This window comes from Pavona decussata, unplaced genomic scaffold (genome assembly GCF_977016875.1).
Source record: "Pavona decussata unplaced genomic scaffold, jaPavDecu1.1 SCAFFOLD_234, whole genome shotgun sequence".
NCBI classification, from domain to species: Eukaryota; Metazoa; Cnidaria; class Anthozoa; order Scleractinia; family Agariciidae; genus Pavona; species Pavona decussata.
In genome coordinates this window covers 1,193,038-1,209,564 of record NW_028145639.1, presented here as the reverse complement: position 1 = coordinate 1,209,564, position 16,527 = coordinate 1,193,038, and the positions used below count along the sequence as shown (strand labels likewise).

The 16,527-nt window shown below is 38.5% G+C and overlaps 2 protein-coding genes across 3 annotated transcripts in view; one reads left to right on the top strand and one right to left on the bottom strand.

Moving 5' to 3' along the window:
• Positions 1–112: 112 nt before the first annotated feature.
• On the bottom strand, positions 113–5,945 carry LOC146458037 (uncharacterized). Its single transcript, XM_085091266.1, has 3 exons — positions 5,567–5,945; positions 3,595–3,976; positions 113–2,225 (listed from the first exon to the last, which is right to left on the bottom strand). The coding sequence occupies exons 1-3, from the start codon at positions 5,875–5,877 to the stop codon at positions 894–896; spliced, it is 2,025 nt and encodes a 674-aa protein (XP_084947392.1). The 5' UTR covers positions 5,878–5,945; the 3' UTR covers positions 113–893.
• Positions 5,946–5,985: 40 nt separating this feature from the next.
• LOC146458036 (uncharacterized) overlaps positions 5,986–16,527 on the top strand; it is a 15,774-nt gene continuing 5,232 nt past the window's right edge. For both annotated transcript variants that reach the window (XM_085091263.1, XM_085091262.1), the window contains exons 1-7: positions 5,986–6,143; positions 8,013–8,249; positions 8,929–9,207; positions 10,354–10,524; positions 10,782–11,002; positions 14,409–14,760; positions 15,634–16,023. In XM_085091263.1, the coding sequence (XP_084947389.1) occupies positions 6,101–6,143; positions 8,013–8,249; positions 8,929–9,207; positions 10,354–10,524; positions 10,782–11,002; positions 14,409–14,760; positions 15,634–16,023 (1,693 nt within the window). In that variant the 5' untranslated portion in view covers positions 5,986–6,100. The remainder of the gene's footprint in view (positions 6,144–8,012; positions 8,250–8,928; positions 9,208–10,353; positions 10,525–10,781; positions 11,003–14,408; positions 14,761–15,633; positions 16,024–16,527) is intronic.

Genomic DNA, 16,527 nt, shown 5'->3' with positions numbered 1-16,527 from the left:
CTTGAAATCGAAAACTAACTTCCAATGCCCTCCAACCCTACAAAAAACACAAACTGATTCATATATGAATTTGTCTTTAAGTTGATGGTATTCTAATGAGCATCATAATAGATAACTTGCTTTATCTTCGATTTATTTCACTTGTTGTACAGTTAACTTTATCAAAATGTCACAATAGTAATGTTACTGACGACGACAGTTCTAGCTGTCTAAACATGCCTTATTTATATAAAATAAAAAGATAATAATTATATTTGTTCTTTTGCAAGCGTTATTGCTCTTTCAAACAATTAACCCGGGGCCGTTCTCACCTCCGGTTGTAACGCATGACTATGAGCTACCTGTATTTACGGAATAACAGCAGGCAAGAGATAATCTTCACACAACACACGGTTGCTATTTTCATTCGAAACTGAAGATAGATGTAGGTCATCCGAAACGTGTATTTCAAACTTAAAACCGTGTGTTGTTACTTGAAGTTACCTGTATATTTTTCATGTTTTATTTCCGATCACCCAACAGAACCCACCGGGAGAAAAATAAAAGAAATTTTGCTTGTTCAAATTTGACGCCATAGCTTTCACTATACTTCTATATCGTTCAAGTTTGTCGGTGTTTATCAGGTAAACCCAGACAAAACTAGATTGGGACCCCATCACTAATCTGGGATGCCACTAAGAAAGTACCCTGTCCAGAAGTCCCATCTATCCTATCCTATCTCGTTCCACCTATTCCCATCCTATCCCATTTATCCTGTCCCATCCCATCCTATAACTAACCCACAACCCCAGTTCCTGATTCAGTCATCATTCGGACACGATATTCGAGTCTATTAGACATGTTTGGAGTCTGTACGCAGGAAAAAAAGCAGTTGCTGTTTCGGCTTTGTTAACTTAGTAAGCAGTTCTTGTGCGGATACCACGCCTCGAAGATCTGCGGTGACGAGGTCTCCGTCCATCGTACTCTTCATCGCGCTTAACTCTTTTAGCTCCTGTGTTGGACGATAGTTGCTTATCACAGAGCGAAGAGATGGCTTTGGACCTCCAGGGACGAGAACCTTCAGCTCTCCTTCCCGACTGCGTTCTGTGTCGCATGCGTGGTTGGTCTTGTTCTTTACGTCTTCCAGTGCGCGTTTCATCGAACGCCTTTCTCCTGTTTCCCCGAGAGTATGGTGATGGTGGGCCGCGAAATCGAGATATTTGTTGATCACGATCAAACTTCTCATCTTCAGCCAATGGTGACATCCTTCGTTTTCTATCGTGATCTTCTTTCCTTGGTTTTGAGCATTCTCTCTTGCGATCTCTTCTTTCCACAGCGTCGCTTTTTGACCAGCTTCGCGGATCATCAGTTGCAAGAGTTGTTCGCTCAAAATCAGCTTCATAAAAACCTGAAGACCTGGACTGTTGATATTGAGCACCCCTTTCTCTTGAACGCGGCATTTCAAGATCGCGCATGCTCCTTTCTCCGGCATTTGCGGTCCTAAATTCAATCGACTCTTCTGCAAGGCTTTCATGTTGAAAACGGAGATCATCGACGGACTGGAATACTGATGTTGTTGTTCTCGGCCAAGATTCCTCAAAGCGTCTGTTCATAAGGTCCATCTTCATTTCTTGTTTTCTCTGTGTTTCTCCCATTTCTTCTGTCTCTTCTTTCTTAATCCAATCAGGTTCTAAGAGCCTGCGTTTTTCATGACCAGTGGTCGCCAAACAAGGAGAACGACGGTCACGTGGAATGGAGGCTCTAGGCACTTGATTCTCTGAACTCCTTTGCTGCTCTCTTCGCCAACCTGCGTAATAATCCTCCATCTCGTTGATGTACCAGTCACGCAGGAATGCGTTGTCCAGGTCACGCGGTAACACTTTCGCTGTCACGCCCGTGCCTTGCGAGTTGGGATCCCACTCAATCATATACACAGTTCCATCTTCTTCGACGCAGACACTGTTCTTGATCCAAGAAAGCATATCACTCAGAAACAGCAAGTACTTGTCTTTGTCAAGATTTTCCAACCCAACACGGTCAGGAATCTCGTCAGTTCTAATCCCTTGGATGGCTTTCACGTGGCCATAGTAGTCTCTGGTGCCATACACAATGAGCGGGGTACCGGCCACGACTGACTGACACCACCAGGGTACCAACCTCTTTTGGTTGAAGGCCCAATGAGCACGGACTATTGTTTCAGTTGTTACTTTGAGTTCCACGTATTCTGAATGCTGTTCACCTTGACTCTGAAAGTAATTAAAAGAACAAAATATGACCTACAATCAAGGACAAAAGTTTAGGGACAAATTCTCATTTACGTTATTTTCCTATGCCGGCAACAGAAACATTTATGCAGACAGAAATGAAAACTACCCATCCCCCAACCCCCACCCCCTTACAATGTTGATCCCGTGTACCGACGATACTCTGTGCACTTCAACATTGTCTTGGGTGAGAGGGTGGGGAAGTACAATGTGATCGAAAATGGATAGAGGAGGGTGAATAGGGGTATGTAAATCCGGCGATCCGCTAAAATTAATGGCTGAATCCGTCGATCCGCTTAAAAAATCAACTAAATCCGAATCCGCAAATTGTTTGCCGCGTTGGATGATACGCGAGATACAAAGCGACTTCAGTTGTTGGAGTTGCCTTGCGTGATATTGTGTTTTAGCGTTGAGGATGACTATCAACGAAATATTTATGTAACTACCCGGCGAGCAGAGGTCCTTCCATCTTCGAAGCGCATCTGCTCGCAGGGTATTATGTAACCAACCTCTGTATCGAAACAAAATCTTGCAGATGCGAGTAAAAAGAACAAACTTGAACTTCCTAACAAGCAAAATCCAAAATCCGCGCCCCAAAACTGGATAAAACCGCGATCCGCTGTGATCATAGGATCCGCAGATCCGTTAAAATTTTGCTCTGAATCCAGAATCCGGGCTAAAATATTTACCAAATTCGCCGATCCGTAGACCTATTCACCCCCCTCTGGATAGCATTGCTTCCTGGTCAGATCGTACTACTGATGACATCTGCAAATGGTTAGACTTTCTAGTCTTCTCGGATAAGGACGATAAATCGTAGGTCCCGTCTCACAACCCTTGTTCATAATAACTTTGTGGGACGTTAAAGAACCCACACACTTTTCGCAAGAGTAGGAGACGTAGTTCCCGGTGTTGTGGTCTGGCCTTCTATCTTTCACACTCATGCTTGGGTTGAGTGGGTGGGTGGGTGAGATCTAATGTGGACCGATAGCAACTGCCAGAGGCGCCTTCACATGCTGACGTCCGATCTCACCCCATAGAAATGTAAACCGCCATGAGACTTGGTAATATGTGCGGTATATAAGAATTCATTCATCATGATGATTAGAGATTGATAATAACACGTTGTAACTTTTAACCCCAGCTCTTCAGCTTTTGTCCACCACTGTGGGTCACTCACTCGCTCTCAGAGTTTTGTTGCTCCTTGAATTTAATTCTGGTTGTATTTTACAGCCAATTTTTGGCACAGTATACTGCCTTCATCTCATTTGAGGTTCACCAAGTGCTTTGAACATCCTTAATTGAAATACATACGCCATATATAATTTAACCAAGAAAATACAAACCAAACCTCTTCGTTGACTTGATCAACTTGCGTTTGCGCGTCTACTTCCGCTCGCAAAACTATTGTGTGGTCTTCCAGCTGAAATCGCACCACTGAAAAGAACCCTGGGTAGGCTTTGATGGGCCCATGTCTCGCCGTTTCATGGTCGCTTTCAAGCCTTTCACCGCAATCTGGTATGGTAACCTCCTTTTCAAATCTTTTCCCCCAGTAGCACACCCTCTGTCCAAAGAGAGACTGATCTTTATCGCTGTCATTTTCAATATGGCTCAGATATACCGTGTCCCGGTACCGTGTTGCCAGCATACTCCAACCTTTACTGTTTTGGCCGCCCATGGCGTTGAGCATGCGTGCAAGGTTTCCACGTGACGTGACGAAGTCAACATTAAGCCTGGAGACGTCAAAATAACAAAGGGATGTCACTGAGGTCGAGTTGAAAAAGACCTTGAAAAAGAGGAACCCATCTGCACATCTCAACTGAAGCCAAAATGTACCTCTCGGAAAAGTGATGGTAACTTTCAAACCAAGTTAATATGAAAATTAGGCCAAAAATCTAAGTACTGTATATAGTATAAGGATGAAAATTAGGCCAAAAGTCACAGTATACCGCAGAATTCTTTAAGTGACGGCCCCCGTTACTTTCGGATTTAATTTAGCAGGCCTAAATATTCAATATTCAATATTCAATATTTGGGTAGCCGTTACTTTCGGATAGTTAAAAAACGTCTGTAATTCATTAATAATTTTAAAAGATGACGCGTAATATGAAATAAAAATATACAGGAGAAAGCATGGTACGATGAGGAAATGATGATCTACGAGGTACCACAGAGTACCTTCTCGATTTACTTGTGTGGTATTAGCGTAACAAGTTTTCACATGTTCTGGCTATTTCATGCAATGTTCATTGATGAAACTCAGTACCCTGCTAAAACGGGAGGTAGATGTTGAAATTCGATGTAAATTAAATACAAAACATTTTCAAATCACTGCCCAATTGTAGCTGTAAGCACCTATCGCGACAGGTGGAACGTTGTAATCAATACAACATATATTTCTTTATGAGTTGTCATTTTGGAGGGACCGTTTCTTTCGGGAGGATCGTTACTTACCGTTACTTTCGGGATTTAATATAAAGGTAAAAAGTTAATATTACTTTCGGGGAGCGTTACTTTCGGTATAATATTAGGATGAAAATTAGGCTAAAAAGCAGAGTGTGTAGTGTTACGAAGAAAATTAGTCCAATAACCATATTCGGATGAAAATAACACCAAACACTAGATTGTATAGTATTCGGATGAAAATTTGTCCTAACTGATCCCATAGTGTACAGCCCATTAGCAGTGAAACGCGTTTAAAACACGTTTGACAAGTGTTCAAAACCCCTTTCAATTGCGTTTTGAACGTTTTTTCCCACCGATATAATGAAGAAAAGATTGCAACCGCTCCAAGGAATTTTATTTTCTTTATCACCAACTAGATTGGCAAAAATTGACGATCTGATAACGCCAAGACCTTCAAACTGGACTCACTGAAAAACCCGATTACACAATAAAATGTTGTGGATTCAGAAGTTTATTCAAAAATTTTTGGATCGTGAAGAATCTAGGAACTTTGATTCGCCGGTACCTTCATTTTTGGTGTGAAAACGCTAAAACGATCGAAAAACTCGATTTCCGGAAACTCTTCCTCTTGCGCTACAATTACGTGCGTGGAGGATCAACAGTACTACCCAGAATGCCAGCGCTAGAAGGGAGGAGGGGGTGGGGGCACGGATTAGATAGAGCGCCCGATACTACTATGAGTATTAAAACTTCGGCGTCGTTTCTAAAAGGAAAAGATGATCTCCGTTCTGCGAGTGAATAACGCGCGAGGAAAGTCGTCCTCTCCACGTTCGTCCCGGTGGAGGTGTTTCTACATGTAAATATATCGTGCATAGTGTAACAACATGAAACTTGAATATAGCAATACAGTACAGTACCCAAGATCTGCAACTGTCATTTTTTCCTTGTTGAGCAAAATCCAGAGCAACATGGAATCCAGGTGTTGCTGAACATTCGGCAAGTTCTTCCATTCTTCGAATCCCGCGTTCAGGTCTATGTCGAGATGTTTGCAGTCCTGCGGGAGGTTCAAGGTGCTGAGTTTGGATTTGTTCGACAGGAAAAATCTATCTTGATCGATGGAAAAGTAACCTAACTCGCTATGAAAGTAACTCGCTGGTTTTCTAGCTATGGATTGGTAGGCTGAAACGATGCAGAATTGCAATGGATCGGGGATCCTGGAAGCTGACATTTTCTTCAAGATTTAAAAATTCTCGGAATTAAACTTGTTCCTATTTTCCGGGAAAAGTTCTTAAAGGCCGAAGGGGGATTGAGCACGAGGAAATTATTTTTACCCTGATTTTTACCTATGATGCTTTGCGGTAACCGGTGCTTCAGCGAAATGGAGGGCAAGACGGGTTTTATGGAGTATTAAAACGCTATCAGTCGCTTTTGGTTCTAATTGTAACGAACTCATGATGGAACCAGTCAACAAAGACGTCAAAGAAGCTGTGTTAAGTAAGTTTTTATTGTATTTTGTTGTTGTTCTTCGACGATTCGACTGGGTGATTTAAAGCACGCGTTGTGTTCTGAACTTGAACGTTGCACGCAGTTAACATCTTCGGGTCGAATTTCCACAATAATTTGTTTGATGCTAATTTGAAAGGGACATATAACAAGGGAAAATTGTCCACCAGTAAAGTGTATGCACTATTGAAGGAGAAGGATAAGATGAGAACAGTAGTTTCTTCGCTAAGTTACACCGTACCCTCACATATATAATTATTACATGCATGACGAATGCAGTTTATTGCTAAAAACTATGTATATGTAGTACGTAGATCTTCCTGAGTTATTTCTTTTCCCTGTGTAAGTTTTCTATGTCCTGGCACTTTTCATAAAGGTAATAAATAACTCTATTTCACTGCATATTAGCAACAATTGCAAGAACAAAATACACAGCATCATTACATTTCAAGTTTTGTATTATTTACCATGCTCACAAATAACAAAAACAGGAAATTTCTGAACATAATGAAGACTGAAGGGAAACCTTGTAAGGCCTTGAACATTAACCAAACTTCCTTGTTGTAGATATAAGGTATTTTGCTGGTGAGTAATTACTATTATATCGGTCGTTTGAGCATAATGCTCAATTGTCCTACTATTAATAGCAAATAATAAAATTATTTATTGACCACTTGTGCATGACCCATGATCATTATTTTGCATAAATATTTAAAGGGGCAGTGTCACTTATTTTTGGTGTCACTTTGAATAGCCAAAAATCATATTTATATGGTTGTAAACATGCAAATGATGTTTCTGTTTTGTTAACAATAACACTGCAAGTGCACAGAAACTAGTGTCATTCATCTCTTACTGCAGATGGATAGGATGGAAATGGATTGCAGCTTGAAAAAATTGGCTAATTTTTTCAAGTTTCTCCTGAGTATTTTGGAAAAATTGCTAATTATAGTTTATTCTTCCTCTGAGAAATCATTTCATATTTTCATCCCAGTGCTCCAAGGGTAATTTCATGTTACAAAAGAGGTTTTTTCTGTAGTCAAATATTTGAGCAGTTTCAACCCCACGTACAGCAAAATCTCTGTGACAGTGCACCTTTAAAGGGACAGTATCATGCTATTTTTAGTAACATTTTGAAAATCTAAAAGATGCTTTTCGGTTGACAGCAGCCAAAATATAATGACCAAAATTTCATTAAAAGACTATCAGAATGCAAAGAAACTATACACGGATATTTTCGCCTGCAGGTGACCGAAATAAAAATGGGTTCAAATTTGAAAACATCAGGGTGACATTTTCAATTTTTGCTGTCATAATGCACTAAATATCGGTTGTACTACATTTTGGTTCAACCTTCCGTCTCAAGTCAGTAGAATCACTATTAAATGATTTTGGGCAAAAATTTACTATATTTTAATTTTGAACACTGTGAATTAATTCTAAATCACTAAATTAGTGATTTAGAATTAATTCAATTCACTAAATTTAAACTTTGAACACTGTGAATTAATTCTAAATCACTAAATTAGTGATTTAGAATTAATTCACAGTGTTCAAAGTTTAAATTTAGTGAATTTTTGCCCCAAATCATGATATCTTCTATGATACTGTTCCTTTAAGACACCTCCACTTTTATACAAAGCTTCTACTCAAACACTCAGCTGTAGACCTACAATAGCCAAGTACAGAAAAATTAATGTTTTGGCCACCTGTAGATATGCTTATCAGTCATTTGATAATGTTGTTCAGTATTGAGGCTTAAAGGATTAAAATTGATAAACAATTTAGGAACACAGAGAAACATCTGGACAATCAAAGTCTAAATGTTTGAGAATCTTGATTTTTCCTGTTGTTTTTCAGATGCTGATAAGTTTCTTTCAGTCACATTGGCGCAGGAGAAACTATCACCTCCAGCCGAGAAAGAACGCCGATCGCTTGCAGAAAAGTTCAAGAATTTAATAACACAACTTGGTTTGCAAAGTGAACAGTCTGGAGTTGGCAAGCCCCCACCACGTCCACCTAAAGGTGGGATACCTATTCCTGCACCTGTGCCTAACACAGATGAGGGAGGAGAGGAGCTTTACGATGACCTAGCCGGTAAATGTGGTGCTTCTTTTTTACTTCTGTGTCTTGTAATTTGTGTTAAAAAATTGAGCAGAAGAATGTTAGGACCAGTTCTTTGAATGAAGTGTGACTTACAGAATGTAACAAACATGTAAAGTTATTTTAGACCACAGTTGTTTTAAAATCAGCCAAGTTGTAAACGTACAAAGATTTGCAATGTGTCAGTCCCATCAAACAACACAGAGTGGCAATTTCTTCAAAAATACAAAAAAATAAAATAAATAAAAACTGAAATCATTGTTTTCAATAGCATAATTAGGGGTTTCATGAAAATTTTTCAGCAGATGGGCAAGAGGCTATATATAGGTTAGTGAGCCAGAGCAGGATAACTTGGATATGATTTTTGAAGCAGTCAGGCAAACTTGTATTTTCATACTACAGTACTCTGGCATAAATGCAATATCACGGTGCCTGGCCCCAAATGAAAACCTCCATATAGAGAGGTCTGTCTCCATTTTGTTTTAGCATTTTTTGTAAAGCAAGCAAACCACCCAAGCATGCGTGAAGGTAATATTGTGTTCTGCGAGGAGGTAGGAAGCAATTTTCATACATACGCTTGTGTGGCTCACTTGCTTTACTATCCCTAAGAAACATAAGAGACTGCTGATAGTTATAAAACAAATATAAAATAACAATTGTTGTTGTTTTATAGCTGTAGCAGATGATGACCAGGAGTATTCTCCGATGGCTCCAGGTGGCGAGGAAAACGCCGCAGATATTGGCGGCGAAAATTATGAGGTCATGGCAGCAGATTCAGAGACTCCACAGGATGGAGGAGAAGACTATGTGGCCATGGAAGATGACACCACTCAAGCTGAACAGGAAGATTATGAAGAGCCTGCGCAAGCTGAGGAAGGTACTAAACAGGATTCTACACCAGGCAACGAAGATTATGAGATGCCAGGGGCAGAAGATAGCATGGACTATGAAGGTACATGTATGCACAAGATATAATGCTCATGTTGTGGTTAAACAAGGACTTGCACTGTAAAAGGGATAGCTCCTCCCACTCTTATTATGTAGTCAGCGCTTTATTGTCACATTTATGATGGCAGATGAAGTGAGAAAGAAGGATGTGGACAATTTCGAATCTGTATTTCAAGAAAAACAGCCAAACATATACTCAGAGAAATAACCTAAGGTTAAAAGAATGTTTTGGACAAAAGATATTACAGTAATCAGCTGTAAAAGTGTAAGCTGTTCAGCTTTTTGGTCAGGTCTCTAGGTTTGTTCATGAGGTAAATCAAATACTGATTTCTATTTTTATTCTGTCCATATTCTGTTGTATCTTACTGCATGGATGGTGCAATTTTGACAACTCAGCACCTGCAGTGAAATGACTGGCAGGGTGGCAATGCCAGCTTTTCTTTTGAAGTTAATGTTGTTTAAATTTGATGTGGTTTTCTATGTTGTGCATTTATTACAATAAATTATGAGGTTCCTTGAAGTATTCATACGTATGAAAGATCATTGAAAATTCTGAGCAGGGGGGAGAATGGGTTGGTGGAGTCTTAACAGCCAAAGGTTTCTTCACTCTAAGCAGTCATTGTAATTAATTTTAAATAATTGACATAATTTTGGAATAAATGTGATGGAGGTGTGATGATGTGTGACATATGCAAAGTTAATTAACCCTTTAACCCCTAATATCAAAGAACAAATTCTCTTATCTCAAGTGTCCCCATACTTTTCTTGTAAAAGTTATTAAAATAGCAAGAACATTCATTTTGGGTGATCATATTCTTAATTCTCATGACCTCAGGGGTTAAATAAACATTTGAGAAAAAACAAGGAGAAATTTGAGGCTGATTACTGTTAGACCTTAAACCAGGTTCATGTGAATTTACTATCATATTATTTTGTTCCATTGCATAATTATGTGCCACAAATCAACATTCAAATCCTGTCATTATACAGGATGTTTTTTCACACGAATCTAGTGCAATGGCTTTTGCTCCCACGAGTCTCTTTTAGCTCAGTGTTAGAGTATCTGAACTAGTAATCAGACGGTCACAGTTTCAACTCCTGATTTGGGAACAAGTTTGAATTTTTATTATTGGAATTTTGATTTTGATAGTTGCAGTTGGATCAGAGGAAAGTCCTGCAGACAGTTTGTATGAAGGTGTTGAGACTGCTAACGAAAGTTCAGTTGATGGTTTGACAAGTAAACAAAGATCAGGGACAATGATCTTTGAGAACCTGACAAAGGACACGAAACCTGAAAACATTGAAGGTGTAATTAAGAAAGGTATGTAAGAATTATTTGCTGTTGAACTCTCTGCCCCAAGGCTGTTTTATGTATGCTAAATGATAAGTAGTATGTGACTGAAAAAACCAACCACTGTGTAAGATCATAATGTACAGGAATCTGAAGATAATAAACCTGATTGAAGAGCCATGAGTCATGCTTGTTCATTATTAACATTGTAAGTTTTAGTTTCAATACTACTTAATTGATCATGAAAACTTTGCATTAGTTTTGAATAAAGAACTTTTCGTGTCTAGGTGTCCTGAACAAGCATCGCAAAGATGGGAAGGTTTATCTTGGGAGCAGATGGCAGAAACGTTACTGTGTGGTGCGAAACCATGTGTTGTACTACTTCAAAGACAAGAAATCAGCTAGACAACAAGGATTCATCTTACTGCCTGGATATCAAGCTGCAGTTGCTAACAAGAAAGGCCGTGAGTTCACCCTGACTCATCCAGAAGGACACAGGTCTTATCAGGTATTAATAATTTGTACAGCTGTACTGAACTGCTTCTGTAATAGATGGTTGTGAATGTGGTAGCTAATTTCCTCCCCAGATTAGAATGGTTAGTGAAGGGTGCTGCCTGAAAAAAATTGAAGGAACTGCATGTAGATGTTTGTAACCCAACATGTAAAATGTTTGGTGCTATAGCAAAAAAAGTTTCAGTGCTTAGGTATTTTGAACAAGCTTTTAGCTCATTAGATGTAACATTGATTGATTGATTGATTGATTGATTGATTGATTGATTGATTGATTGATTGAGTGACTGAGTGATTGATTGATTTGCTAGGCTTCTGGGATGCTGTTTGACAGCAGCTTCATGTATAGTAAGAATAATTTATTACTTAAAACTGTCTTGGGCATTCCAGTCCTAGATAGATAGATAGAGATAGATAGATACTTAATTATAAACACCATTGCAGCCATAAGCTGAATTACGGGATATTTACAAATTCTAATAATAACAAAGAGAAAATACAGGTGGGTTTTATTGACTCATTGTTAGAATGTAGTGTATGCCTGTATGGATGGGAGTTCTAGACAAGGTCTGAGTTTGGGATGAAAGCCACTGAGCCTTTAAAAGGGATTTGGCATGGTGACTATTATTGATTTTAAAGAAATATTTGTACAGTTAATGGTTTTAAACCAAAGGATTTCCAGACGGTTTTCTTTCTGAATTTGTAAGACAATAATTACTTGTACTGGTACATGCAATATTAATTTTGATTGATTAAAATAAATTATTTTCCTGTACATCTGCTTATCATGTTTCACTGATGGCATAATAGTCTTTGTAAGGTTTCAAACTATTTCAACGATGAATATCCAAATAATTTCTCAAAAAGGTTTCCATTTTAAGTGTTGTACTTTCTTTCCCAAGGGTTAACTAATAACAATAATAATAACATTTTGTACTTTAAAGTTACATGTAGATGAATGTTTCATACATGTACATCTAGCATATGGCAAGCCAAATGTAGCAATATTCAATTTGTCTAATTTTATATTCAGTTCTGTATTATATATTCAACTATGAGTTTAATATTCAACTTGTATTCAACATTCAACACGCTCTTTAACATTCAACACGTTATTTAACATTCAACTATTCATTTGACATATCTAAATTAAATATCTTGGATTGTTAATTGATGAAAATTTATCCTGAAAGACACATATTAATTCTGTTGCAACAAAAATAAGTAAGACAATTGGGCTAATCGCAAGGTTACGGCATATTGTTCCTACTTGCACTCTTTTGAATATTTATCAGTCTCTAATCGTACCTTACATAACTTATGGTCTCATTTCTTGGGGCAATGCATGTAAAACCTTCCTTGATCAAATTCTTGTTCTTCAAAAGCGCGCATTGCGGCTAATATATTTTGCTGAAACAAACGACCATGTCATACCTTTTTTTGTTAAAGCAAAAATATTACCAGTACAATTCTTGTATTATGAATCCGTTTGCAACCTCATGTTTGATATAAACGAAAACACTGCCCCAAGAAATATTTTGAATCTGTTTTCTCGAATTTCTAGTGTCCATTCCTATAAAATGGGCTCCTCTACCTCTGATCATTTTTATATTAAGGAATCTCGCATTAATGCCACACGAAATGCATTCTCGCGTGTTGGGGTCAAGATTTGGAACAGGATACCTGCAACTCTAAAAAAAAGTACAAAAAAATCTTTTAAAGAATCCCTAAAAGGTTATTTGATACACTTGAAACTGTAGACTCCTATATTGAAGTGGAAACGATAATTAACTAAATGAAAAACTAAAACTGATCATCCATGATATTCTCTTTGCCAGTATAATCTGATTCTCCTTTTCCCTTTTCATCTCTTTTCTATTGTAATATTAATGATAATAAAAAATTACATATAATTTACTTTAATTTTGATATATAGCCTTATCTAAATCTACGTTATAATGTAAAGTTAAATTTTCCGTTTGCTAGCATGTTTGTAATTTTCTGTTTGTAAGAATTATTAACTCACACAGCCCGCCTCGATTAGCTCTGCTATATGCGGGCTGTGTGTATTCCTGTAAAAGATATGAATATTTAATAAAGTTGTTGTTGTTGTTGTTGTTGTAACATTCAATTCTTCATTCAACATTCAACTATTCATTCAACATTCAATTCTTCATTCAACATTCAACTATTCATTCAATTCAACTTTCTTGAGCCCTCACTATTTCTGGTCAGTGATGCATAGCATGGCGGCAATGCCGGTTACGGAAATGGCAACCTATGAAGATGATGACACAAGGCTCGAATTCAAGGTGGAGTCTGACTTGCCAAGGTTTCTTAACTCGATCCTTCAGAGAACTGACCAGATTTCCCAGTTTACTAAACGACCTGAAATCTTCTAAACCATAATCTTTGATCCTCCTTGATATAGTCCAACGAGATACTCCCAACATCTCTGCAATTCTAGTGTAAGTAAAGCCCAAACCCAGGAGGTCTTCCAGGAGCTCGGCAGGGATGTCGAAAGCTGGTCTACCGGGCTCATCACTTTTTAGCCTGGCACAAATATTCTTTGCCACTGAGGTTGGAGACAAAGATGCTATGGCTAAACATTGCTGCAGGGCGGATAAGATATCACTGAAAGCTGATCAGAGATTGTCTAAGGTTTCTTTCTCATAAGCGTTAATAATTGAACTGCTGTCTCGGAGCGTACAAAGCAAACTCACCGTTTGGTCAACAACAACATGCTGCTCCACAATTTCGTTATCCACTTTTGACTGGGAAATCTGGTCAGTTCTCTGAAGGATCGAGGAAAGAAACCTTGGCAAGTCAGACTCCACATCGAATTCGAGCCTTGTGTCATCATCCTCATAGGCTACCATTTCCGTAACCGGCATGGCCGCTATGCTATGCGTCACTGACCAGAAATAGTGAGGGCTCAAGAAAGTTGAATTGAATGAATAGTTGAATGTTGAATGAAGAATTGAATGTTGAATGAATAGTTGAATGTTGAATGAAAAATTAAATGTTAAATGAATAGTTGAATGTTAAATAGAGAGTTGAATGTTAAATAATGTGTTGAATGTTAAAAAGTGTGTTGAATGTTGAATACAAGTTGAATATTAAACTTATAGTTGAATATATAATACAAAACTGAATATAAAATTAGAGGAATTGAATATTGCTACATTTGGCTGGCCATACTAGCACTTGAGATTTGGGGTATTTTAAAGGTTTCAAAATGGTTTCTGCTATGATTGTTTTCAAATGATTTCCAAATTATTTCCTTTTTGAACTTAAAACAACTTCCAGAGGCTTGTTTTAAAGAAAATAATGAAACAGCTCTTGTTGGCAATGTACGTTTTACACTGTGGGTTACATTTTTTTTTTAATTTATCAATTTGTAGTTTGAATCCAACTCAAAGAAAGAAACAGAGGAATGGATATTAGCCATACAGAAGGCTGCTAATGCACCCATGTCAGAGAGCAACAATGTTCATTTACATGAACTGCGTGATAAGCAGGCATCTGGCGATGACGACAGCTTGCATTATGAAGACACAGGGCCGAGAAAGAACAGCACAATGGAAGAGCAAGAGGAACCAATAGAGGATGAAGGAGACGTGTATGATGACACTAACGAGGATCTGTACGAAGTAGTCGGCAGTGTTCAATCTCCCACTCCCACCCAGCAGTCCAGTCCACAGTTACCAGAATATGAAATTACTGGTCCAACTAGTGTTGTTGCACCAAAGCCTGGTTAGTACTTTGTGTCTTGCCAAGTTATGGTTTGTTGAACATTAAGACCTTCATTTGGCGTGAATGACCTCACATATGCGCAATCTTGTGCAAAGAGCTGTCTCATAACATAACCATCCATTTTTGTATGGATTGTGTTGGACAGTGCAATGATAGCCCTTGATAGCCCTTGATAGTGGCTGCTTGAGGGATCTGTAGCATCTCCTCATAAAATCTGACATAAAAAGAGGTTATTCAGGGGGGAATAATATGGTTACATGTAGATATTTTTCTGAGTCATGTTTTTTTGTCAATCTTTTGACGTGGGAAAAATAAATTGCATGCAAAAATTAAAAATATCTAGCCATGCTCTGGAACCTTCTGCAGAATAAGTTGCTGAAAAGTGCATGATATGGCATTTTCTTCCTTCTAATAATATGCTTTTAAGAGTGTTTTTGTTGCATGCACTGTGGAATGGTGTAAGAGGGTCTTTGTATTTTGTACTTTTTTCGTGTTAATATTACTGTATATTACCTGTACCTCCCTTTAAGCCTAAACAGTTGAAAATCAAATGATTATACACAGCTGTAAGGGAAGGTGGGATTAATATTTTATTTAAATATGGCCCATTACTACATCTAAATGGCATATTTTGTGCATGAAGGTTGAACAAGGAAAATCTGAGGCCAGAGAGTGTGGAATTCTTCTTATTTGACAAAATAATAATTATTATTATGATAATTATGTCTTACTAAAACCTAGACCAAACTTCAGCATATAATGTGTCCCAGCTACCGTGTTCAGTGCTGCCATGTATTGTCCATAGGCTTTATTACAAAGCAGGATTATTGTTGTTATCAAGATTGATTTCAATTTTTCTTACATGTTCATTAGTGGAGCCAATAATGGAAGAGGATTATGAACTGCCAGAGCAGTCATCGCCAGCACCAGCTCTTCCCCCGCCCCGCCCTGTCAAATCAAAACCACTACCACCTCAAGATGACAGTCCGCCTATAGTCCCACCTCCACGGTCTTCTAAACCTCAGCCACCCCCTCCCACACCACCTGCTTCTGCTCCACCTGTACAGGACAAAGATGCTGGTGACTTACCACCACCCCCTCCCCCAGGAGAAATAGAATTAGAGGACTATGAACCACTGGAAACCTTTCAAGAGCCCCAAGTTCCTGCCCCTGTTTTACCTCCCGTGCCAGTTGCAGTACCTGTTCGACCTCCCAAGCGGAAGGTATCACCACCGTCAAATGATGCTCTCCCACCAAAACCACGTAAGTGTTCTTTCCATATCAGTGTAACCTTTCCATATCTGCCACAAGTTCTTATCTACTTGTATGCCTGTGTCCAGGTACGTGTACCACTGAGATGCTCACTTTTTAAACATTTTCTCAACATTTCATGCAACATGCTCCCTGAGAACATAATTTTTGATGTCTGGTTAAACGTCTGCCCCTCCTTAGGAAGGAAGAATAGGGGCTGTAGTAGTCCTTGGGAAAAAAAAGAGGGGAAGGAAGAAGAGTAAAATTATTAACTTAATGAAATAATAAAATTTGGGCCATGCAACAAAAACAGACAGACAACTCAATTGCCTCAATAATTGCAAAAATGAATAAGCAGCCACAACTGCAACTGAACAACAAACAGACAATAGTGTTATGCCAAACCAAGCAATGGTATGGCATGCACGAGAACAGCTGCATGAGAGATTTCCAGCACAAGAGGCCTCCTACACAGTGTATATACGCGTACAGTATTCATGTTACATGTATGGCTGT